Source organism: Rhea pennata, chromosome 5 (assembly GCF_028389875.1).
Source record: "Rhea pennata isolate bPtePen1 chromosome 5, bPtePen1.pri, whole genome shotgun sequence".
In the NCBI taxonomy this organism is placed as follows: Eukaryota; Metazoa; Chordata; class Aves; order Rheiformes; family Rheidae; genus Rhea; species Rhea pennata.
Genome location: NC_084667.1, coordinates 33,290,877 through 33,317,580, shown reverse-complemented (window position 1 = coordinate 33,317,580; position 26,704 = coordinate 33,290,877). Strand labels below are relative to the sequence as shown.

The following is a 26,704-nucleotide window of genomic DNA, read 5'->3' as shown; positions in this document are numbered from 1 at the left end:
GTACTTTCATTTGCTGGGCTATACACAGTACAGCTGATTCAGAACATCAGATCTCTAAGCAAATTCACCTTAGAGAAGACTGTATTCCTAAATTTCTAATTCTAACTGCAGTTTGGGAAACCTCCTTTCAAAGTAAGTTACCAATGGAAGAGACTAGACCCATCTCCTCCTTGCACTTCAGCCACAGCACTTTAAGGCACATAAATGCAAACTACCCCTCCCTCAAAGGAAGCCCTTCCATGATTTCAGGTAGTTTCTCTTACTCTACCTAGTTCAGAGAATTTCCAGTTCTGGCAAAAAAGTTTCAGTAACAGAACAATTCTACTGTTATAAATATACCACACCTCCTAACAGGTGAAGTGTGAACAACAAGGGGGGCAGGGCAACAAAAAAGCATTTCATTAGGGACAAGGTTCTAGGAAGTAAGATATTTTGAATATTTAATAATGACGTTCCAAGGCTACACAACACAACTCCAATGTACTGTTTAACTTTTGCCAATTGATTACCTGAGAAACATGCAGCTAATGGTCAGTACCAGTCAAAAAGCATGCATATGACCTGGGAAAAGTTCAAAGCTTTAGAAAGTTACAAAGCAATTGCACAGAGATTTTAAAAAAGTTACACCAGAACATGCAATCTCCTCATTTCTCTATTAAAATTGATCTAGAAATTTTTCCTGTCAGACAAAGTCTGCAGTACCTAATCCTGTCTGTGACTTTATTTGGGGTTTATTTGCATGCTGGACAGATCTGATAAAAGACAAATCTTAATCTGGTCCCAGGGTATGTTAACTCCTGCTGTTTTTCAGCAACTAGACCAGCTATCAATACTTTTCTGCTGGGAGACATTCAGAAACAAGTCAAGTATCACAATGTTTATTGATAAGATACAAGTATATAAAATCAGGGCATGAACATGTCTTGATAAATTAAGTAGACTTAATTTCAATACTATAATAGAGGGACCAATTCAAATTTCTCACCATTTCATGTTTCACACCCACATAAACCTCTTCCAAAGGGCATTAAACCATCTTTCCAAGCTGATCAGTTTTTGTGCAAGTAAACTGTTTCTTTTAAAAAGACTTGTGCACTTGCCCAGGCTCAAGATATTAAAACCTAGCACATAAAGCCCATTACTAGAGGTAGAAATACAGGCAATAAACTATTACGGCAACAACCATCGATTACAGTTAAGGATTCTCTGTAACAACCAAATGGATAATCAAATATTGCAACAACTCAAGTATTACACTGAGCAAAGTGCATTTCTACAGTATTCAGTGTTGCTATTCAGTTTTCTAACTTAAAAACAGCCTATAATAACTGGCAGCAAAGACAACCCTTGCAATAGACTGCTTCTGCTCGAGAACTTATGATGTAATTATTGCATGCTGCTAATACACTGTTATCTAAACATTAAAGATACTCTAAAATATTTTTTTATTGTAGACTATTAAGACATACTACAAAAACCTTTTGCAGAGAATATCCTACTGACATACGTCTGCTTTAAATATTGTGAAACATTACAGCGGAATGAATTTTCGCAGTGGTTAGGTCAAATGCAGTTACATCATAGCAACAGTATGTTTGCACAATTTAAGGCTTTGGCTGGTTCTTTAGTCAGCTTCTTCTTCAGATTCTTCTTCTTCGGCAGTTTCCAGCCAGGTTAGCCACTGATTTACCTGCAGTTACATAAACCAGATTAGGGCAGAGAAAATTCTTCACATTTTTCAGAACACTTCCCCTCCCTGCAAGTTCAGTTTAAAAGTAGCATTTCAACCATATGCTGTACTACATGTAGTCTCTAGCAATGATGCCCAATGCAGAAGAAAACCAACTTGCTTTGCTCCTTTCTAGCTAGCTACTCAAAGTTTCTAGATGCTACCAAGTCTTAAAACACCATTCTACAGTATGTTTGTGTCTCAGCACAGCAGAGATCACAAGAAACTTATGATGATTTCTATTTGAATGTAAGTACATTTACCTGGAATAAAGCTTTGCCTTTCCCTGGAAACTCTTGAGTAATATCTTCTTTCCATGCCAAAAAGGCTTCTTCTTCAATGATCTCCATATCATAGAAATGAACAAAGAAGCGCAGTAACATGCCTGTTGGAAGTATTCAATTGATGTGTCACATTAGGTTTATAACCTTCTGAAACACAGGTTCAGAATCTTCCTGACCATATGAAACTTAACCTGAAAGCTATATAGACAAAAAGCAAACAAGCTTCCTTTATTTGGGTAAGCTATACCTTATCATATGTATCTGATTTTACAGATACACACACCATCTTTAAAAGACATTCCAGTTAGGATAGCGAGCTATGTTTATCACAGGTACTTAGATGTATCTATTATCTAAAGCATTCTTCTGTAACATGCAAAAAAACCCACCGCATCTGTTATCTTTTAGTACTGGGTTATACTGAACCCCCTCCCCCACTGAAACTACCATATCCATACCTTTTGGAAAGTTGTTGTTGTAGCAGTGCACCTGGAGTGCATATAAAGCACTCACTTGCAAATCAACATGGTCATGGAGGAACTTTTGCATTACTGGCTTGAAGGACAGAAGCAGTTGTTTTTCCTGCTCTAGCTGCTCTTTAGAAGGAGCAGATGAAGAATCCGATTCATCACTAGGTGGATTTACTTCACTAGAAATATACTGCAAGAAACTTGAGGGGAAAAGAAAAAGGGAGCTAAATCTTGTAAGCCAAGTAATAGTCTACATTCTGTTAAAGCTCTGTAGTATTTCAGGAATGAAGAGTGTCCCCTCAGTTAATTTCACCTCCCCCTTCAAAAGGGAGGCTTCCCCCTGACTCAAGCTTGGAGACTTGCTCCTCCCTATTAACAGTATTGTACTGGGAAAGACAACTTAAAACAACTTTCATCCCCATTTAATCTTAAACAACCTTATTCTGCACAAACCTACACTTCAGCCTTTGAAGAGAATATAATATTGGTAACTTGACCAAAAAAAAAAAAAAAAAAGAAAAAAAAAACCACCACCACCACCACACACACACACACACTTCTGCCTGAATCACACCAAAGCAAGTTTCCTACCTGGTCATCAATATATTCACAAATCCTTTATCTACATGAAGTTTGGGTGAAATGTTATCTTTAATCCATTTATAGATGGCTTGAGGGGATGGATCCAATTTTATTTGCTTTAGCAGTTCCTTCTCCAGTTTCAGAAGTGGGAATAAGAAGCTAAGTCCCTTCCCTTCTAAAATCTCCAGCATGCGGTCCTTGTTCTGGTCAATTTCTGAAGAAATAAAAATTAACACACACACACACTTAAGTGTTTGTGCTAACTGAAACCAACTATTAGTCTAAGCCTTAACCAGCACTAAAGAAACCCTATCACCATTGAAAGAATTCAAAGAATTGACTGCAAAAAATCAAAATGCCCTCACGTGTAGTTTTACTCTTGATGTTTGCAGATACACAACACACAAGCTGCCATAAAAGCTATGCCTTAACTCTTACCTGGTAACATTTTCTGCATATTCACTTTGCTTTGTTGGAACAATTCTGTTAGCCATTCACGATCTTGTAACTTAGCTAACTGTTGAAGGCAAAGCAGGAAGAGAGGGAAATGGGTGCCACTTTCCAGTGGTTGAGCCAGTTCAGAAATGCTCACCAGTTCTGAAATAATAGCACGGGCTGCAAACTGTGCTAAGTAAGATTTCACCAATGGGATGTCCACCTCCAGTTTTGGGCACTGGTCCAATACATTTAGGAATGCCTGAGAAACAGTACATGTATCAGATTAGAATACTGAAGTACTTTTCTTGTGTGTAGTGATACCCTCACTATTAGTGTCACTGTTAATGTTTGACAGGATTTCCCCCCCCATCATCTGTCAACAGTTCCTGAAATCCCATGCTTACAGTTCTTCCCTGGTCACTTACTATGCTCCTCAGTCTCACCGCATTGTTTCCACACCTCCTTAGATCCACAAGACTTGGAGTATTTTTTTAGAAATGTAAACTCAAAGCTTCACAAAAGTAGAGCTGCTTTTACCCAAAGGAGGGATCATGAACAATAAAGCAATGACAATTGTAAAGCCACTTGACTTACCTGCATAAAGTTGTCACTTGTGGCTATTCCCTCCTGTTTCAGTAAACTGATTAGAGTACTAGCTTTTTCTTTGTCTTCGTCTGATCGATCTAGTGATTGAATGATTACTTTGCTCAACATCTCAGGAATGAAGTGTTTTGGAGCTCTCATTTCTCTCACCGTATTGACGGCATCATTAGCATTTCCATTGTTCAGATACTCAGTCACAACAGCTTCCTGGAAAAAGGAAGAGAGATCAAGACAACTGAAATTTTCAAAAGCATAATGCTTCTGGACACATGGTAACAACTTACAGTTTGTTTCAGTAGCTCCTCTTTAGAGGGAGGTGGTTTTTTGGTGGTCTTTGCAGGCTTTTCTTGAATAAGTGGTGGATTGGTTTTGAGTCCAAGCTGAGGAGGCTAAAAGAGAGTGGATGTTACATGTTAAAGAAGTTTCTGGAACAGTATTAGAACTCTAAGAAATTTGACCTGAGCTGCCTTTATACACACTTGAACTTGCCTTCTCATGCATTCTTTTCACAGAATCTATGCTTCAAAGAAAGCTTCTCCCCTTCCTGTGCTAGGAACTAGACCAGATTTTACACACATGCAAAAAAGCATAGTCAGTTTTGGTATTTACCTGTCCCAAAGGTGGTGTCTGAGTGCGTGGTGGTTGTGCACTGGGAGGAATCATAGTTATCTGGGGCTGAAGCTTTGGCACTTGGTTTTTATTCATTAGAAAAGACTGAGCAGGTCTCAGGCTAATCTGTAAACAGACAGTCAGAAAAACCTCAAACATTTTAATTACCTCTGACAAGAGACTACACAGCCATGGACTCAACCAACCAATCCTACCAAACCATGTGTTTTCAGATTCTACCATGTTAACATTGGAGTCCAGACTAAGCCGTAAGTGTGGCAAAATATCCCTAAAAGCAGAACTCAATGAATTGCAATTTGCTCCAAGTTATTCTTAGCTCCATCTGTATCAATATCCAGAATTGCTCATTTTAGATGCAGTATGTTAGAGACCCAAGAAGAGTTTGTTTCCTAACAGATTTATTACTAAGATAAAGCTCTACCGATTGCTCAGAAATCAGGATACAAGTTTACTAATACCTACTCAAAAACACTGCAGTTTACTCTGCACTTGAAATTGTGTCTATTAGACAGTTAAAAAAATAATTTGAACCTGGTACAGCACTTCAGGCTTTCTGAAATTTAGGAATCTCTGAAGCTCCAGTTAAATGTATTTTATCAATATGATGCATGGGAACTGATGTCAGAGTAGTGTTCTTGGGGAAGGTGTGGGGGGGAAGGAGGGGACACCCCAAGAAATTGCCCTCATATCTCAGTCTTGCTCATAGGACGCTGGATACCCTAAGGAAAGGGAAGAGGTAAGGTGAAAGAGGAAGGGACAAAGAAGGAGAAGCAGGAGGAGGAGAAAGAGTTCCAGCATTAGTCCTCATAATAACGCGTCTTGCTATAATCATTGGGCAATATTTAGAATAGGCTTTAAGTAATGTAGGCATGTAATGTACCTCATCTGCATTAAGCTGTCCTTTCTTAGAAAACCGAGGTGGCATATCCTTCGACTGTCCTTGTTGCTGGGATAAGAGTCCCTGATTCTGGTTATGGTAGAGCTGGCTTTGCCCCTATTTCAGAAAGGGAGATATAGAGAAAGAAGTGCAGATGATGGAGTGGCGTACATCATATGGTAAGTAGTACCAGAGGGACCAGAGGAACAAAGATTCTATTTGCCAGGAAAGGAAAAAGAAGGAGCAGGGGTGGTGGGAAAGTAGCATCTATCCCTAAAAAACAGGGCTACCTTTTAAATAAAAAAAAAAAAAAAAAAAAAAAAACACACCATTCTGACCCACCAAAGCCACATGCACCTTTTCTTGCAGTTAAAATGTATTCCTTGCATCTCTTGCACAATTTAAGAAATGGTTTAGAATTTTTGTATCAGTTGAGCATCAGTTCTTATCAGAATCAAATTTGAGGAACTCTTTCAACACAAGTAGACTACAATCCATAACATACGCATCTGTAGAAGAGCTTCTAAATATTTGAGTCACTATTTAAGTAAACAACATTGTCCTTACCTGACTTTTCAGAAAAGATTTGCCTAGATCTCCAAACTGGGATTGAGCAGAAGGCATGAGGTGACCCCCATGGCCATTGAAAAGTTGATTTGAACGATGGCGTCCCATGGTGGGTGAAAATCTATCCTGAATAACCCCTGGACCAGTACCAATTCCGCTACCTATATTAAGGTGACAAAAAAGTCCGTTATGGTGTTCAATGCAGTACAGCTGTGGCATCACATCAGCCTTTTAGTTCAAGTGTACCTGGCATTTGTCCAAACATATCAGCAAGCCCTCCAAGTGGGTCCCTGTCAAGTTTCATCCTGGGTGGCATAAACGGTCCCTCCAGAAAGAAGTCGCTTCTCATCCCTTGTGACATAGGAGCAGGAATAAAGACTCCCAGATCCTTTAATGCAAGAATTAATAGTTTTGGTCAATTCCAAGCAATAGTCCCTGGAGTGGAAAGTTTGATTTTGTCCAGAATTAAGTCCAAGTGATATTAACTGCTAATCACTGCAGTCCAATCTACAGACTGCTGCAAAGTCAGAACTAATTTACATACAATCATGTGTACAGAGAATGAAGTCTTGTGACATGGAATCACTATTCTAATGATTCCATCAATGACTTAAGCAGCAGCAAAGCAAGCAAAGCAAGCAAAGCCCGAAGTTTACTTACTTTTACTGCATCTTGACGGATTTGATTGATAGTCTTTGGTCCATTGTCAAGAAAAGCTTTGCGAGGAACCCAGTTGTGTTCTCTCAACTCCACAGTATCCTTTGAGCAGGATAAATTATTAGGAAAACATCCAAGACAAATTCACAAGGAAAAAAAAAGAAGCAGTTAAATAATTTTATCTTCATACCTGCAGCAGGAAACGAATCCTTGCTGGCAATTCCTTACTTGACATCAAGGAGCGCATACGGGCAAAGTACTGATCCATTAAGGACTGGAGAAGAAAACACAACATACAAATGAACTAGCTATAACATCTTGAGAAGTATCTGGAAAGGCAATGAAGTCCAAAACACTTAAGAGCAGATAATGGAACAGATCTGCCCTATCCTGCGATCTTATGTCTCCTTGATGGCAGTGCAGCTTAATGTCTTAATGAATTTGCTATGATACTGTTAGGGACATTTACATTTAAAGCTCACAAGCCAACGCACAAAATGCACCTGTCACAGCACCTAATTCTCTACAAGAGGTAGCTTCTTTAAGTAGGATTTAGAAAAACAGCACATCTTGCTTTTGTGAGTGCCAAGTAATAACAATACTTTTTGTTAGAAGAGCTTTAAAGACACCTCCAAGACCGACCCCCCTTCTGCTATGAAAAGATTTGACATAAGAACAACAGTTTACTTTGTCTTCTAGCTCTTGGAAAGTCAGATTTCTGCTTATGAACAGAACAATGCAGAAGTTCATGCAATTAAAGGCTTAAGTTTTAACTGGTTTAATGACTGCACTGGATATGCACATACCTTGGCTTTTGCATGGTCTAATCTAGGTCCTACTGTCCTCATTATCTGACAGAGGCACTCCAAATCCTCCCCCATATCTTTGAGCTGGACTCTCTTCTTCTTTTCCAAAAGCTGAAATATTAAAGAGTAACCAGGTAATTTATGTTATCTTAAAATATAACTTTTAGTAGATGAGTTTTGTACCTAAGATTTAGTCCTACAGACTTACTGCCCAGACTTACTGAAGACAACTGACTTAGAACTGTTAACTATAAAATTGAACTGCTTATCATACAAGTCTGTTGTACTTTGAAGTACCTGTAGTACTTCTGTCTAGGCCAAACTAGATCTTCACTTGGAGACAACTCCCATGGCAGTGAAAAAAGTAATTACTTTAATCAGACCAAAATACTGTTCGTTTGAAGCAGTGTAGTACAACAATTGACAAACATTTAATGAGATTTTACATTCCAAGATTCCTAACATAGAGTAAGTATTTAAAAAAAATAAATACTTTGAAAGCAGGAGTTTTAAAGAAAAATCTGAATACTTACTGTTTTGATGCACTTATGAAGGATAGATTCATGAATAAGATCAAGCTTGCCAAGTTCTCCAATGAATTTGATGTTCCCCAGCATCTTGATCTTGGCAATTGCTCTCTGTTCCTCCTCCTCAGGGAGGAGGGGACCATCATGCTTATCATAGACTGGAAAACAAAGAGGCCTGTTAAACATGGCTGTAAGAACAGAAGAGAAGCAGGTTCTAGACTGAAATGGTTTTGAACTTACTATCAACATTTCTGGTTCGGTTTTCAAATTCATCTTGAAGTTTAGATATTAAGAGGCGTCTGAATGTCTGAACAGAAGAAAACAAAAGCAGAATAAAGAAGCAACTCTCCATGCTTACAAAATTTATCTCAGGTTGAGAGAAAAGAAAAAAAAAAAAAAAAGAATTGCTCACTGTGCTTTGCTTCTGTCCTGGATGACTCTCTGCTGATGGGCCATCAAAATTGGGTGCATCTTCTGCCAGTCGCAGACATAGTTGAGCATACAGCGAACTATACTTGGGCTCTTCAAGGGCTTTGTCTACGATCTAAATAAAGATATTTCCAATAACGTAATGGAAAAAATACCATTCTATCTGTCCCAAAACTTAGTATTTTCTGAAATAACAGAAATAACAGATTTTAAGAAGTTACATGCAATACAAGATTGTTAATGCTGAAACAAGATAGTAGCCCAGAGCAGCTCTAAAGAGCTTCTATGATCTTTAACCAATTAAAAGGACAGTTTTAAGTTGACCCTCACAGCATCCAAGTTCTCAGTAATCTGATCTCGTATTAAAAAAAATGCACAAAATTCATGTAATTAAAACCAGTGTATGAAAATGTCACAGGGATTGCTTTTTAAAGACTACCAGGCTTGATGAGCAAATAAAATGAGGGATAGGAAGGGAAAAACAAGGTTAGAACCTAGTGTGTCAAAAACAAGGGGGGGAGGGAAAGAGACTTCTTGTGATGCTTAGTAATTCTAAGCCTACAACAGAAGTTAAGAGTCTATCCCCTCCAACATACCCCACTTACAACGAAAGGAATTGATATTCCTCTATTTGTTTGGATTATCAAACACTATCAACTACTTGACTTCTGTGCCCCAATCAAGAATAGCCAACCTCTATTCTTACCACATTAAGAAAGATGTATTATAGAAAAACATCCCCCCAGCCAACTTACCAGCAGTATGACCCCTTTTAGGATGAGCTTAGACTCTACACCCACATTGAGGAGCTCAAGGCATAGCTTGTCAAACTTTTCAGGAGTAAGCTTATTTAGTATGCTAAATTAGCAGAGAAAAAACAACAAGAGAACACATATTACAGATCTTGCAAACATGGTATAAGCAATTTTAAGTAAGATCTAATTTTAAATTAGCAAACATTAAGACAGAAAAGGAAAGGCAATTCTTCCATTCATCCAGACACTAGAGCATGTGCTTGTTTCAAAACACTACCATGAAGAAAACATTCTCTCAAAAGAGTGACTTACAATGCACAGCAAGTGTTTGCTACTGCTGGCCCACTGGTTACTGTCTCATTCCACATGAGGAAAAAATAAATCAGTCCCCAAAAAGCCCCCAGACTTCCATTTTGTTTATAAATACAAAAAGAAAACATGAATCTTAACAGAACTTACCCTCTTACTTTCCTGAAGATTGCATCATGTCGTTCTTTGTCATTTGCGGAGTCGTCATCTCGTCTAGTGCTTCGTGAAGGAATCCATTTCTGAGCGTTTTGCCCTGGGGTTTTCCCCAGGAACTCGCTATAAAGTTTTGAAGTTTGTTTAAACAAACAAGCAGTTTCAAGAGCTGGCATTTTTATCTTATTGTAAATACTGCAGATACTGAAATTCCATTACTGCTTTTGATAACAGCAGAAACCTGATCAGCCCTAGCAACACTGCAGTATCTATTGCATAGTAAAATATTCACTGAACAGCTAGAAGGGAAAAGAGCCCTCCACATATACAAAATAAAACATTCAAATACTTTCTCTAAATCTTAGAAATTAAATACACAGGACAAAAACTGTCCACTTAATATCATGATAGAAGCGGATTCAGAGACTGAATGGCAGTTAGTTATAAAATTAAATAAGTTTTTTTTTAAAAAAAAAAAAACTTATAAAGCATTCTTCATATACACTTATTAAAGCTACTCTGTATTGAGCTCAGCATTCACAACAATGCATTCTCTGCCTTAAAAGCCTATTCAGAGTAAGGTTAAGTACCTGTTGCTGGCAGTCTTGGGATAGTGCTGAGGTGCACCCCTACCACCTCCTCCGCCCGAAGAAGCACTGTTAAAAACAATAAAGTAGTTTTGTTTAAGCTCTGATTTCCAAGATTTTCAATTACATTTCAGTACTGCACTAACTACTCTTTTACCTAAAAAGAAGGAAAAAAAAAACACACTTAAACTTTCTCAGAGCTTCTACTGCCAATTGTCACCAAAATCAAAAAAGCACCAGTACCTGAAACGAGAAGCACCCCCTTCTGCAATCGCACTCTCCACTTTGGCGGCTTGACAACGAAGAATCTTCAAAAGAATAAAATTAAATTGACGGGGTGGGGAAAAACAAAACCTAGAAAGACAAATTAGGCATTTATATTACGGTTGTTTTACTAGCAACCATAGTGTTTAACTTAAAGCATTTCCCCATCAATAAAAATATACAAATATACTGGTACAACCGAATACTTGTTGGGGCAGGTTGGGGGGGAGGGGAGGAAGAAGGCACTAAACCCTGAACTTGGTAGAAGGCAGGAAAGTTTAGTACTCAGGATACCAACAACAAGGCAAAATTAATCATCACTGCCATGTTTTCACAAAGCTGGGAGACGGGGCGGATGGACTAAAGACCAAGAAATGCCTTAACGAGCCTTCTCCTATGTCAACCCCAAGAATTCGGGTATGATACTGCATTCAGCAACAGCTCCATCACTGCTTTTAACGATCGACTATTTTTATGCTCATATAGCATAACTAATATGACCCCTTTATGGATATGCCTAATTATGGCAGCATTAAGGGCAACACTCGTTTTACAGTGAAAAGCACCAAATAGAAGTCTAATACAGTAGACAGGATATGTTATACATGAGAAACGAACAGTTACACTACCGAATTAAAGAGAAAGGGGAAACAACCACCCCACCGTTTTTATCTTGAACGACTAGAATGTAAAATTTCGTCGCAGCAATGTCACAGGAAGTAAACCACGGTGATAAAGACGCCTGAGAACCAGGAAGAGGCCTCCGGCGCTTGAGATGCCAAACATGAGCTCCGAGACGTTACCGCACGGAGGCAAGACGACCGCAGCAGCCCGAGACGCGCTGCCGGGCACGCCGCTCCTCGTTAAGCGCCCTGGCGGCCCCCGCCAGCCCAGGCCGGGGCGCCGGGAGCGCCGCGGGCACGAGGAGCGGCACCCAACATGGCCGCCGCGAACAAAAGGGCTGCGGGAGAGCGCGGAGCTCAGCGGCGCCCCCCGCCGGGCGCCGCCGCTCTCCTGCCGCATGGAGCGGCCGGCTCCCGGCGCCCCCCTCCCCCCGGCGCCGGGCGCCGCCCGTTTCCAGGCTCGGCCGCCGCCAGGCGCACGGACGGCTCTTTGTTCTCTCGGAGGGCGGCGAGCGGGCTCCGCTCCCCCGCCACCGCCTCTTCGGCTCCCAGCGCCAGCCCCCGCCGGTGAGGGGGAAAAGGCGGCCGCTACCTCCCGCCGCGACGCCCTCGCCGCAACAGGAAACAAGGGCGAGGCAAAGCTCCTGCCCACAAAAAAGCTTCTCTGCAGTCTTCTCCCCCCTCCACGAGAAGGCACAGAAAGGAGGATACGAGAGGAAGAAGAAACCCCAAGTAAACAAAACCCCCTCGCACCCACCCTGCGAGGACGACAAGCAATCCCATCCCCTCCCCCCCAGCAATGCGGATCCCGAAGGAGACCGCGGCCGGGCGCGTGTCCCGAGGCGACTCCCAAGGACAAGCCCCTCGGGCATCCGGGGCCCCCCGCGCCCTTGGTGGTCGTAGCCAGAGACCCACCGTTGATCCGCTGTCCCGAAGGGCTGAGCTACAAACCGGCACTAACCGACCCAGTTTTCCTCATCGTCCGTAATCAGCTCCAATCTCAGAGAATGCTGCTCAGCTTTCATTCCCCGCCCGGCGAGGGGTGGCAATCGCGTCTATCCGCTTTGCCTGGCCCCGGATGACCGTGGGCGCTGAGCAACAGAAGCCGCCATGGACCTCAGCCGCCATTTTGTGCGGAAGAAAGCGAGAAGAAGCCGACGAGAAAATGGCGGCCACTTCGGGGAGCCGCCATTTTAAGCGGCGGCTGCAGCAGTACCGATCTTCCCCCACCTCTTCCCCGGCAGCCCCAGAGCGCTCTTCACCAGTCGCGATTTCCTCACCTTCCCTAAGGCCTTGTCAGCTTCCCCGGGTCCCGGCGGCTACCAAGGGCAAGGGAAAAGGCAAGAGAGGGGAGGGGGAAGGGGAAGGGAGCCGGGGACCGGGGCTGGGGAGGGGAAGGGGGGAAGCGCGCGGGACAGGGCGAGTCTCCGAGTCACCACAGCAGGAGCAGCTGCCTCCCAACGCTTCCCTCCGCCACCTCCATAGAGAGCCGACTCGCTGCCGCGTCTAACGCGCAGTGAGGCCGCTCCACTAACTTTATTACCCTTCACGCAACCTACCCCACCTCCCGCTAACAACCACCAATCGCTGCCGAGGGCCCCGCCCGCCTCGCCAATCGCAACCGAGGAAAGGGGTGGTCTTAACGTAGCAGTGGGAGGAGGACGGAGAAAGTTTGGTTGAACAGTATCAGCGCCGCAGTGCAGTACCCGTATTCAAGAAAGCAATTACGCCGCGTGGTTGGGGAGAGAGCCTAAGGGGGAAGGGAAATCTGCGCAAATGGCGTACCCAGTTAATGGAGACAGCTGGGCTGCGTCTCTCCTTCGCTGTTTGTTCCAGCGCTTCAGCAATTACAGAGCCCCAGTTCTAGAGGCTCAAAGTTATTCTGTGTGAGTTACAGTTGATTCTGTCACGTTCATAGCAGAGACGGCTTTATATGTATGTGTGTATACATAAGTTCTCGGGTTTTTTAACCTAGATTTTACTTCAGTGTGACCATGTTTCAAATTTCGTTGAGACTGTGGTAAAATGTTTCCAAGCTGTAGGCTATGGCCCTGAGCTTGCAATCAGATCCGAGGGAGGAGGCTTGCCATTTGAGCCTCAAGAGCCTGCTATATGGATCCAATTTCAGGTTTACTTTCTTGGTATGGAAGCTATATTTCTGCGTGTTCTTAGCTGTTAACTATCCTGTCCATGGTAGGGCATCCTGCAAGCAAGCTTTGGACAACCAAGCTTCTTGAACCTGTGTGCCATTTTTATGTGTTTACTGTGGTAAGCAAACAGCTGGTGAGGTTTTCTTGCACCTATTCGGTTTAATAAAACTGAAGGTGGAAGTCTGAGTCATGGAAAACTTCCAAAGAGTTACCATCTGGAATTTTATTGTTCAGTAGCAACTGTGTCCCAGTCTTAGGTCATTACTGAGGTAGCAGCTACACAGATTTTCTAAAGAATTAGGCTTACTTGTTCTAGATATGGCATGACCCCCCCCCCAAAAAAAAAACACAAGTGAAGTAAATCTGACAGCAGATCCCCACAGGCATCCACATCTGCTTTGTTCACACATACACACCTTCTGCTTTCGGTTTGTGTGACTCATAATTCAGATGACTGGGAGAAAGTGATACATAGGCTAACTCTTGAACGGTTCAGTTGGCAAGTCCCAACAAATAGTATTACAGAACTTCCAGTTTCCCAGTGCCAACCTCATTCCTAATGCTTTCAGCATAATGTGCCACTATGTCCCAAGAGTTATATAAGGTCGCAAAGGGTGCCTTCATATAGGAGTTCTTATATTTCATCTTATCTAGGATGAAATTTATTCAAGATGGTTTTCTCTATCTCATACAAATAAGCACTGAGGACAATTTACCTATTGGTTAAGCGGTAAGAGCAGTTTACATATGTTTATGGAAAATCTTGAACAAACTATCTGAAAGCACGCATGTTGCATAAGGGTGGACATAATTATGAATGGTACTTTTCCATATTTGTATATAATGATACTTTTTTTGCATTCAGCTATTGTCATTTTCAACAATGTGGACTTACATAGCTTGCACGTGAATCTGCAAGAACAGAACTGTGCAGAACCCCATTGAAATCACTGGAATTCAGTTTGAAAGAAGGGGTCAAAGGGCACGGATGCAACAGCAAAGCCAACAAGACTTAAAGCAATATTAAAACCAGATTATGTTATTTAAATAAATATTCTTAGAATAAAAATTGTAATAAAAATACTTGAAAGTTTTAAAAACTGACATGAAAGCAAGGTTTTATTTTGCTTTTGATGGCGGAATATTCTCCCACTGTTCCCAGAGAGCATTCCCACTCAGGATAAGGCAGAGATCCCTACAAAAGAAAATAAAGGAGAATTTCTCTTGCATTTTTTTTCTGTGGAGGATGAAAAACCTTCAAAGCATAGTAAGTGATATTAATAGACTGAAGCATCACCTTTTATTTGCTTTTTTTTAAGTACACTATGAATATTTACTACTATAGCAACAGAAAAAATAAACTAGATTTATTTAGTAGGAGAGTAACAGCAAATGATCATTGATTTACTAAAATTGTGATTGTTTGTTCAGGCCTCAATCCTGTAAAACACCCATGTTAGGTTTAAGTCTCTTTCCGATCAGCAGGATATATATTATTTCATAGTTCACAGCACTTTGCCAGGTGGGAACCTGAGAAGTTCCTGCCATTGGCTGCTCATAGCTTTCTCTCCTATCTGTGCCACACTTTGCAAGCTTCATACATCAGCTCCACTAGCAGAGTAGATGAAGGCAGTAAACTATAGAAGAGAGGACAAAAAAAAATATATGAAATGCCTTATACCTCTCACCTGCTTCTTAAATTTCCTAAATTAATATGGAAGACACACCATTATTCATGTCTGATAATGTAACAGCCCAATATCATGTAAGAAATTTACCTCAAGACCTTTTTTTTTCTCTTTACCCCTTTGACTCCATTAAAAAAAAAAAAGCAAGCAGAATTCAGTAACTGTCAGCTTTGGGAGCAGCTTTCAGCCATTAGTAGCCTTACCTCGTTTATTGTCCATCATCTTTTTGCACTTTAGCTTTCCCCTTCCTGTCTGCCACTTACCTTGAATGTCAGTGATGCTTTAGTTCAAAGTATCTAGATTACAATTGACATAGTGGTATTTCTGGATTTCAGTCTTAACTTGTAGAGTCTGTATAATTTCAGCATGTGTGCACTGTCACAAGCTAGGTGGAGGAGAGGGCTTGTCTGTAAAGAAGTGCTATGAGAAACCTACTGTGTTGCAGGCTGCATGGCACAGAACCACATGTAGCATCTGGCTAAGAGGAAGAGGAGTGCCTCTTGCTGTGCGTATGGCCCAGCTCAGAACCCAGAGCTGCTGCTGTCATCACACAAAATGTGGATAAGGAAGTTTCCAAAACTGGGAGCTTTTCCTTGCTACTGCCAAGTTGGAATCACTCTGATTTATCCTGTATAGTAGATTACATTGCAATGATTGCAGACCTGAGCATTGCTGGGTGGAAATTGTAGGCTGAGTTCTGGTAACAGGGTAGCTGCAGTAGTGTGGCGTTGTACTGTCTCCAATCAACATTACATCTCATCGCTATGTTCATGCTGCTGTACTGGTTTTAGATCTGGCTAGGCTGGGTTTTAGGCAGAGTGCCCCATTATGTAGTATAGATGTAATATGAACCAAAGCATCCATGTAGAGAATTAGTGTAGTGTAGCTAATTTATTGAAAATTCACACCATAGCTTACTCCATGCCAATTTCCCCAATGCACCTTCTTACATACCAAGCAGCTTTTCTGTTTGCCTTTTCTGTGACTCTGAACTGTGCTTTTCCAGGATGATTTATAGTTCCTGACCCATTAATGAAGAAGCTGGCACCAGCATTTTAGTCAAATATGTAAGTTTTCTTACAATAAGAGTCTGTCTAAAGCACATCTTCCCTGTAGAAGGAAGGACTGGGAAAAGAACTGGGAAAAATAGTATTTTTCATTTTTAATAATTCTTTTCTGCACTTTTACTGAAGAGGAATGCTGTGACACTTGGAAAATACTTTATTCCATACAGATGCACTATTGTAAAAATTGTTTGCTTTGTGTTTTGGAAAAATGCACTAACACATGTAATAGAGTGCCTAGTTTGTACAATATGGCAGAGATGGGCTGAAGGCACTTTATAAAGCTTTGTGGTTGTTCTCTATAGTATTTTAATTTGAAAAATACTTACTGGCATATATTTCTTCTTCAGAAGCATCCTCTGTGATGACCTTTAGTGAGGCTGATTTAACAATACTCACAGAGGCAAAAGCATTTGAATCCTTCTAAACAGTGCTGGACTTTTAAACCCCTGCACTGGGGAGATCACTTCTCCACTTCCCGTTTCTTTTGAAAATCATTTCCAGTAGATTTAATTGGATCTTGGGTCTGTTAAAACCAGTTATTTTGCTTTCATCCAGTTGTCTTTAGAAATGCTGCTCCATTTACCTTAACTCAGCCTCCAGAGTTCTTGCTGCTCAGAACCAATCCTTCATAGTTTATCAGATATATTTGAAGAATTTCTCCTCATCATTCTCTGTTTCTGGCCCTGAAGACTCACTAGATTTTCTTGAGTATAACAGTTAGTCTAGGAGTTAAAATTGCACAGATTGTCATGGTCATTCTTTGTAAAAAATTTTGGAAAGATATTTGGAGTGTGACTTTGTATGAGCCAGTGAGAACTGCCTGTACACTACTAAGGTGTCAGAGATGCTGATGTTTTGTCTGTAAATGTTTATATAGGTAACTAAAAAAAGTGAGGTAATGTCTATACCAGTCCAGCTTGCTTTCCTTTCGCAGTCCTATTTAGAACAGTGAATATTCTGAGCCAATATAATTATTCTAATGCAAAAGTATCATAATTTTGAAAGAGGAAGTTGCATGTGTGTTCTCAGAATATTCTGGGAAAAAAACAGCAATTGTCTCCTCAGTAGGTCTAGTTCAATGAAACATGTAAGCTGCAAAATTCTTATGTTCTCCAGTCTTTTAAATTGATACATTTGTTCATACTCTTCAGGATCAGCATAGTAACCGTGCTGGACAACATAGTCCAATGTTATGTTTCTGAGATCAGCTAGCAACAGCTTTAAAATCAGGTAGGAAAGCTTTATAATTTATCATTTCATTATTTATAAAGAGAAGAACATTTATTTCTCCTAACAACTGCCAATTGATGTTTAAATTACCTAAAAGAATGTGTTTATCATCTGTACATTTTATAGTTATTAGTGTTACAATTTTCTATATTAATGTCTAATTTTGACACATAATTTAGGCCCCTGAAGTACCATATCTCAGTGAGTTTTGTGATTTAATTGTACAATATTCAAGAAGTAGTAGCCCTTGTTTCAGTTTTAAAACATGTTGGCTTAATTCTATTGTGATTCTCTTTCTTAAGTGGTTTTGTGGCAGTCATCTTCCATAGCAAATAATTACCATAAACACCTAATGGAGCTGACAAGTTATAGCTGACTGAGCTGGAAGAGCATCAGTGTCCTATACTGCACAGCATGACTCTGTTCTTTATAGAAATATATTATTGCTGAATCCTGAATCATAAGTAGGTAGTTACATACTACTATTAAAGTGCTGCACTTTGTGTTACCGATGTAATTTTTGTAATATCTTTTTTATTGACAAAAATGCTATGTCACAGTTTGTTTGTGGGGCTGTGTCTAGGAAATGCTAGGAATACCCCACAGAACATACATATATATACTATTAGTTGCTTGTAGGGAACAGTTTTTATAGGATGTGTTTAGCTACTCTTTGCTGTTTGCCTTACATTTCCATTGGCAGAAATGTAAAATGTGCATGACTTCTTAAATATTAAGTTAGTATTCATATATAATAGTTATCATTAAATGATTACCATTAATATAGTTTACATTAATGACAGAGGATGACATTAATGATCTGTTAGGTTTCTGTAAGGACCAGATTTTCTGTTATTTGGGCACTAAAGCTCCACCTGAGCTAGAAGAAGGACGAGGAAAATCTGCATAGCATTTTTAGTCATCAAGAGGAAGCAAAAACACAGGAAATTAGTCAAATGGTTATAGATCTAGGTTAACCTTTTGGAAGTCAGTGAAGTCCTGTTTTCCATAGTTAGTTGTCAGAGAAGTTCAAGATCTTCTCATACTGTAACAAAAATGATTACTACTTGTTTTAAGTATGAGTATGTTATTACAAATCTGCATTTTTAAATAGGTTCAAGAACATTAGATTATTAGATTACAGTAGACAGCATTTTCATTGTTTGATATGTGTTTCGCTTTACTATATCCAGCCTATGTTAAAATTGTGTTGCATTTCCGTAGAATATTTTCATATTGACAAATTTTATTCCTTAATCTATTTAAAGCAAATGTATCTACATATTGAAATTACCTCATTTTTTCCTATTTTGGTGAAAACAGTTTGGATTCTAAAGGCATTGCAAGAAGATGCCTTTTCCCCATTCAGATCTAGATTGTTACTTATACCTACTTTGGGAAGAGAGAAGGAGGAAGAGAACCAAAACCATTATCAGAATGGGACCTATACCAGGTTCCACATCTGAAGACCCTCAGATGTTAAAGAAAGAACTAGATACACTGAAGCTAGCTTTTGTTAACCAACTGGTATTTCTGTCTTCATGTGGCATGAATTTATGACATATAGCAAAACTTACAGGAGAAAGTGTTAAACATATTCTGTGGATTGATAATATTTAATTATCTTGGGCAATCCAGTGCATGTCAGCATTACAGAATTGATTCCAGCTAGCCAGCTTCACTCACATTTAGTGAAATTAGTAGATGAATAATCATTAACAAGTGATAAAAGAGGCTTTAGGGATATACTTAAACAACATGGTGCCATTTGTACAGATTCTCTCCTGTGCAATTTTGAATAAATTTGAAAGGTATGAAAAGAGATGATTATGAAAAGTTGGTTCTTTGGCTGGTTCCGAGCCGGTGGGACCTTCCCCCCCTTGCAACAGCCTCATGCAGCCACTGGGATTGTGGGAACCCATATATTAAGGTTGGGGAGCAATCTCATGAAGATTTGCAAGTTGAGAGGTGATGGTGGGGAAAGTTAAGCTGTATATATGCTTTCGGTAAAATACCTGTATTCAAATATCTCCAGCTGGGGCTAGTTTCTTTTTTTTTGTGGTAAGAAGGAAATTAATTTTATTTTTTTCAAGAGTGAGGAAATACAAGTGAGCGTAATTGCATACTAGGTAGTTATTCAGGTTAACACAAATGATATACTTAAAAGATTTGAATTTTATGAGACTTTCAGGTACTTACATGATGTGCATCTGGAACACAAGTCATACATACAGTGAATTCAAATTACTGTATCTGCCCACAGATAATGTATTTGCTTCAGATGTAAATAGCTGGATCCCGACATAGAGATGTCATTGTGTTGAGTTACAAAATTTTCTAGAAATGAAGCTGAATATTGTTTAGATTACTGTGAGAGTAACTGAGTATGCGTGCGTCGAAATACTTAAAAGAATGACATGAAAACCACTCTGGAGCTCATCAAAAGCCTTGATTTCCTCCTGTAGTCTCCTAATACTATATTTTTTAGCCAGCGGAACTCCTTTTAGGCCTTGAGCAAACACAAAGGGACATAGCCTTGCAATGACTGGCTTAATGTTAGTTGTAGCAGGGAGGAATTTGACTCAGCACCTTATCCATATTATTTACTTTACTGACTTACATTGGCTCATTTTTGACTTTATTGAATCATTAAATGCAGCAGCACTCAGAGAAGTAGCTGGGAGCGGAGCGATGGAGTACTTGTTTGCTTGCTTAGAGAAAGTGAAGCTGTTTCAAACAACCCAAATCTGATTTTTAATCTAGCCCCATTAGAAGATAGCTGTTTTATTACTGTTTTTAATGTGTGAACAAAAATTGCAAAGCAGTGGACACCAAGTGATAAAAAGCAGGTTTTATCTGTAACAACATCCTCTACTGTGATAATGGGTCTCTTTCCTGAAAGCTTTACAGGATGGGTGGGTTTCACAAGATACAAGCCTGTATTGAGACAAGGGATATTTCATCAGAAAAACACATCCTTGTTAATACTTCAAAATTTGATCAGTATTTAAACAGATTATCACTCCTGCTTTTTCAGGTGTCATTTCATTGATTTAAGTCTTTGAGACAGAAAGAATCTACAAGAAGTCTTCAGGCTTCTTTAAAAAATGCAGAGCATCATTACAGTATTTATTTTCCAGATGTAAAGTCAAATCCAGAATTTTATCTGTTTATTACAGCTGATAAATTTCATCTCATAGGTTATTTTTAGTAAACCCTCTAAATTTTATTAAGAAGCATTGTTTTCTTTGGGGCTTAGTCGTCTCTCAAGGGGAAGAGAAAAAACACTTCAGAATTTGTACTCTAGGTTAGTAAGATCTCAGAATCACTGAACCCAGGATTCAAATGGTGCTTTTGCAGCAAGAAATTTTGCTGAATAGTAAGCGAAGAAAAATATCATGTTAGAAACTCACTCCTCAGCATTGCTAGAGCTGATAATAAAAGGATTGGCACTGATGTTTCAAACGGCTCTTTCTTTTTACAAGAAGCTGTCACTACTGTGGTCCCCTCTCAGAATTGCTGTCACTCAGTTCTTGAAAGAGGATCATTAGTAACTGCAACTAGGGTAGTCTGGCAGAAACCCTTTCGGAGAATGCTGTTGGCTTCCTTTAGATGTCAGCTAATGATTTAGCCTCTTATGATGCCATCTCCACTGTATGATATTATAATCTGTTAACTAACCTGTATAAGTGAAATTGTAATTATTGCCTCTAAAAATTTATGATCAGACTGTTATACTACTGAATTTGCTTTCATGGAGTGTAAGAGGGAGAATTCACAGAAATTCACTTAAAGGGACAACATCTTGTCTCACAGCTAGGATATGCCTGAGGCTTACCTGGCTAAGAGGACAGCAGAGATAAAGGGGTGGGTATTTCCTGCTTACAATGAGAGCGCTCAACCCTTTTGCTTTATGCCAGTTTCAAGTATGGTTACTTCGACTGTGAACACAGATCTCCAAATTTGCACATGTAAACTTACAGAGTGTTCATGCACCAGAATGCCTTTTTTGTTACTCAGTTGCATAATTTGTTCAGACCTTAGAATTACTAATTTTTGAAAGAGGTTTTAGAAATAGGTTATGAATGCAAGGTTTGTGGAATGGATGGTAATGAAAGGAAGAAGGGAAGACCACTTAATGCAGTGCACCATACTGACCTCTAATTGAAGAAAGAGAGGCATTACTAGCTTGTTAGTATGTTGTATGATACAGGGAGTGGAATTTAAATAGCTTGAGGCACTTTAATTTTAGTCCAAATTAGAACAATATTTTGGGCTGTATATATATGTGCCATATTTATATTTAGTAATATATTATCAGATGAAGTTATTAAGACAGTATTTGAGTATTTACTGCTGAATGATTTAGATTAAAAAGATACAAAACGGTAATCACATTTCATAGTGGAAATGTAAAAAGACTGACTTGAGTCTTCAGAGAGGATCTCCCTTTCACATCCTCCACACTGGAGTACCTATAAGTCATGAGGATCTCTGGATCTTGGTTGAAGGTGTGAGCTAGTATGGTTTGCTGTGTAGTGTGAAGCATTAGAAAGTAAGGTAATGGTGTCTTGCTGTATGTTGACAACTTACCACAGCACGGATTATCAATGCCAATGAAATCTTTCTATTTACAAGAAAACAGTTTTAAAGATTATCAACACAGGACTGTTAATATCTGACAATTTCTTTTTATAAGTTACTGATTAAATGACATTAGTATTTTATCATTCTTGTCAAGTTCTTCAGGTTGCACAGCAAGTTATTGGCAAGTGAATGGAGGATTTATCCTGCATCTGAATTTCAACATGTTTCATCTTTAATGTGAATCAATCACTGAATGTGTCAGCTCAGCATGAGACAAAATGAATTTGTTAACAAGCAGTGAATATCGTGTGTAAATATGTTTATAAATACTTACTCCTTTCAATTCAAATTAGATACAGTCTTTGTTATATAATGGGCAGTAGATCTTGAATGGCTTTTAAACAGATAGTGATGTGGAGATACAAAACTGGGTTGCAGAGTATACTACTTTCACAATGAATGAAGACTTCACACTTTATACGATACATCTGTTGTGACATGGCAAAAGAAATTAAAATAAATGGAATAAAGAATAGATTGATGCTCACATTCCAGATGTGTATGATAGTCAAATTAATAGCTTGAGCTATTATTTCTTAGGCATGGGAAAGATGTTAAGCTTGGATTCTGTACTTCTGATATCAGGATAGGTGCTAACATTACTGTGTTGTCCTAAACATGGAATCTAGAGGAAGGAGATTACTTCCCTCTTGGAGGTTTCTACCCAACTTGTTTCTTTTGGGAAAAATCTCTGAAATCTCTGTAGTACTTGTGAGAATCAACAAGAGATCAAGGCCAGGTCTGTGTGCCCAGTGCCTCTGCAGCTTTTTTTCCAATAATATTCTGAATTTTTATATGGCCATATGAATTGCTTAAAGCCAAGTTGTTTTGAGGATCTGCAGTAGAGATAAGTAAAGGTGGCTGACTGCACTTTTTTGAGCATCTCAGAATCGTAGATGTGTGCAAGAAGGTTTAGGAACAATGCATTCTGTCTCAGCACATCTGTTCCTTATTGACAGATCTTCACAAACAGGAAGTGTCCTCTGAAGATTGTGTGCCAATAAATAGTATTGCCTCTTAGTTCCTTTAACATACCAGTATTAGGAATGTAGCTGATCCAATTATATTAAGATATTTCATATAGTAAATATAATTTATGTGTTGTTTAAGGGTATTTTATACTGCCATAACAAGGACAAAGGAGTCACAGTACAACAAATCAAGATCTACTTAATTGGTCTATGTAGTAATCATACAGTGAGGGAAAGGAGACTAAGAAATTAAGAAATTAATTTCATGGAAAATTAGTGTTATGTAAGTACGAGGTTATGGGCTATGCCATACAAACTTACTTTTTGGACAGTCAAAGGGTATTTTTATTCTATAGTGCAAAGCTGTATAGAGTATCTACAACTACCCCTAAATTAAATTGGGGTATATTTAAGAAGAAGGATAAATAGGTCTAGATGGAGGACAGTTGCTGCTTCTGATACTGAAACTTACACCTTTGGCTTTTATTAGGACTGTCTTTTGTTCAAAGTAACTTAATCCATATCCAAAATGGGATATGCTGCCTTTGCTTTCTGTGTAGTAAGAATGTTTATGCAGTGAGTTAGTTCACAGTGGGTACGGTACTATAAATTCAGACTAATTTACTATATGTTTATTTCCTTTTGTAGACAAACCCTGAGTATGTCACACAATAAATCTGTGGAGTTACTTTAGATTTATGCTCATGTAACAGAACAGATGAGGGAAATCTGATGACTGTTTCTGTCACAAGCAGACTAATTAAATACTGATAAGTAACAGCTCCAACAGGAGCAAATTTTGGAAAGTACTGTTGGAAAGACTTTGCTAAAGAAGAATGTTTTAAAGAGGTTTGAAAGGGCAGAAAGAATTGCTACATGTCTTATTTCAAGTTTAAATAATGCATGGATAGCACATTACAAGCCTACTTGCTTTTAATGCTGAAATCCCATCCACTGGCCTCTCTTTTCCCATTTTGAAACTTAGAGTAATCTATTTCAATTTAGACTGTAGGGGAAAAAATCAATGTAAATACAGGACGTATCTCCACTCTGTGCTCAACTTATCCTATCCTTAGCTTGTGACCTTCCTGTCCTAGCTCTTAAATATGGAGGAAAAAAACCCCGAAACACTTGTAATATTTTAAGAACTGAGAAATGAGACCATATAAATATATTAAAAAGCAACAATGAAATTTTAAAACTCTTCATAGCAAATAAAACCCTAACGTGGTCTTTTGCCTCTCGACCAGTGTAGTAAATATCATCAAACATTCCAGTACAATCATACTGTATTTTCCAAGAAGAGGAATGCCATAATGTTCAGCCATTTTAGTGTTTTAAACTGTCTATATATAGCTTCCAAACACTGTTTAGGAGGTTGGGCAAAGTTAGACAAAGCTATTCAAAAACAGATCCATTAGCCAAAATGGAATTAGACTTTCTGCTAAAAGAAGAGGAAGAATGAAAAATATTGACCGACTGAACAGACTGAGGCTTCCTTTAATTTAGGTATTGTGGTTGCTATGTCATATTTTCTGGATAGATTTCACTGGATAGAATTGACTTTTCCTGGCGTTGCATTTCCCTTTCTTAAACAGACTTATATGCCTTTTTGTACAATACATCAGATGCATTAAATAATTATATTCCATTCTCTAATCAGTATTTGTTAGCTTCCAGGAGCCAGGTCTTATTGCTAGGCAACTAAACAAAGCCCCTCCATATTTGTATTAAGCATTTCGGTGTATCCATGCCTGGCCCTACACTTATCCATATACACATCTACAAATTTACCTAATACAGATGTAAATTCCAAATATGAGCACACTGCATATATTATGCATATTCTGTTTGCATGTTCTGTTTACCTTGAAACTGAGTTGTCAACAGTCAAAACAGCTTGGAAACAAGCACTGATTGTTTCCTCCTCCCTTTTTAGAAGTATTTCTGTCACATATAACTAGCTTTAAGGACAGCCTTGCTGCTGAGAATTACTTTTAGCTTTTGAGCTATTAGAAGAGCTATTTATACATTATCCACCAAAATCCATGTCTTTTTACATCAAGATGGTCAGTATTTTTATTAATGTCTTTGTAACATACTGATTACTGTTATTCTCTGCAAATTTTCCAAAGTAATCATGAGATAGATCAGTTAGTTTCAAAAGCAACAGCATATAGTACAGAAAACACAATCATTCTGCAGTTTTAATGAAGCTTATCTATTTAATATTGTAATTAGTTCAAATCTATCCTAATTTTTGATTGCATTTCCAGTGCTATCCAGCTTATTTTGCTGTTCTTCTAATAGTGAGAGGTCATCAATAACATCATAGTCTATTACTAAGGATTTATAATCCTTTTCTTCTTATTGTAATTTTGTAGCTAGAGTATCACTATTCTGCCTTGAAAAAAAGGCTTCTAAGTCACACGTTGATATGACCATGTTTTTTTGAACTAATTTAAATTAATTTTTAGCAAATTCATGTCATATATTTAACCTATAGCTTCACATGCATGATAGATGAGTCTCCATTTTAGACTCATAAAAATGGGATGTTTGGAGGTGATGCGGTGCACTGTCCTGTTCAAAGCAGGACTAATTTCAGAGGTTCCTCAGGGCCTTGTGCGGTTTTGGCAATCTCCACAAGATGGAGATTCCACAGTCTCTCTGGGGCCTTGCTCCAGTGCTCACCCGCTCTCATGGTGAAGCATTTCTTTTTTTTGTGTGTGTACAGTCAGAATTGCCTTTTATCATTTCACTGTTCACCTCTGGAAATATCTGCTTTTGTCTTCTCTAACTGTTCTCTAGCTAGTAGATGGTTGCAGTTAGGTTCCCTGTAGCTTTTTTTTTTTTTTTTTTTTTTTTTTTTCTGGCTAAACAAAACGGTTCCCTGAGTTTCAACTCATGGCCTGTGCTCCAGTCCCCTAGCCAGTGGCTGCCCTCTGGGCTCCTTCCAGTTTGTCTATATCTCTCTTATACTGAGTACCAAAACTAATTACAGGAATACTGTGCCCAGTATTCTAGATGTGGCGCTACAAGTGCTGAGCAGAGAGGAATAATCACTCCCCCCAGTGTATTAGCTACACTTCCGCTAATGCTGCCTGGTATGTTGCTAGCCTTCATCACTGCAGAAGCGCATTGCTGACTGGTGTTCAGCTTGCCTTCTACCAGGAGCCATACTTCCCTTTCTGTGCTGGTGTTCAGAGGCTTCTGTCTCCAATCAGGACCTCAGTGTGCTTCAAGATGCACAGACTCCGTAATGAAACCAGCATGGTGGAGAGGTGACTCTTACTGGCATCGACTGATTTGGTGGGTGACTGTCCCCAGCCATTAGCGACATCACCCCGTAAATAATCACTTAATTTAGCTGGCTGAGCTACCTGGCTGCTCTTCTAAGTAAAAGCTTTGGAGAGAACAGGCCCCTTCCAGTACCCAGTTTAGGCTGTGTTTTGAATTATGCCTTAAAGCTGTTTCTGACCCTCGGTATCTACAGAAGGAGCTTATGGATACTCTTTTGTCGATGTAACTGGCTTAGATACACCTGAAGTTGAGTAGTGTAAAAGAAGGAACTGAACCAATCCATTTTCTGTTCTAATTTTGTTTCAGCTGTCATTAAAGTTGTTCTGCTGTCCTTCCTGTTGAGATCAGAAATAGATTG

General features: G+C 39.2%; 1 protein-coding gene and 1 non-coding gene across 2 annotated transcripts; both read right to left on the bottom strand.

The window, feature by feature from the left end:
• Nucleotides 1–413: 413 nt before the first annotated feature.
• EIF4G2 (eukaryotic translation initiation factor 4 gamma 2) lies at nt 414–26,386 on the bottom strand. The gene is made up of 23 exons (XM_062576313.1): nt 26,339–26,386; nt 12,571–12,609; nt 10,647–10,711; nt 10,407–10,472; nt 9,814–9,939; nt 9,355–9,457; nt 8,583–8,714; nt 8,411–8,477; nt 8,177–8,328; nt 7,644–7,754; nt 7,028–7,111; nt 6,841–6,939; nt 6,427–6,568; nt 6,181–6,341; nt 5,617–5,730; nt 4,716–4,841; nt 4,391–4,495; nt 4,098–4,313; nt 3,504–3,762; nt 3,075–3,279; nt 2,472–2,683; nt 1,993–2,114; nt 414–1,690 (listed from the first exon to the last, which is right to left on the bottom strand). Exons 1-23 carry the CDS (start codon nt 26,384–26,386, stop codon nt 1,625–1,627), a joined length of 2,820 nt encoding a protein of 939 aa, XP_062432297.1. The 3' UTR covers nt 414–1,624.
• On the bottom strand, nt 5,414–5,575 carry LOC134141725 (small nucleolar RNA SNORD97). The gene has a single exon (XR_009958708.1). It is a non-coding gene; the product is annotated as a small nucleolar RNA SNORD97 (small nucleolar RNA).
• Nucleotides 26,387–26,704: the final 318 nt, after the last annotated feature.

What these genes read in the sequence shown, in the direction of transcription:
- EIF4G2 (XM_062576313.1), bottom strand. Translation starts at nt 26,386, where the DNA reads ATGTCGCTAATGGCTGGGGACAGTCACCCACCAAATCAGTCGATGCCA. An exon ending in CAGGACAGAAGCAAAGCACA is followed by an intron (nt 8,478 to 8,582) that starts GTGAGCAATTCT and finishes TCTTCTGTTCAG; the next exon opens with ACATTCAGACGCCTCTTAAT. An exon ending in GGATTCGTTTCCTGCTGCAG is followed by an intron (nt 6,940 to 7,027) that starts GTATGAAGATAA and finishes TCCTGCTCAAAG; the next exon opens with GATACTGTGGAGTTGAGAGA.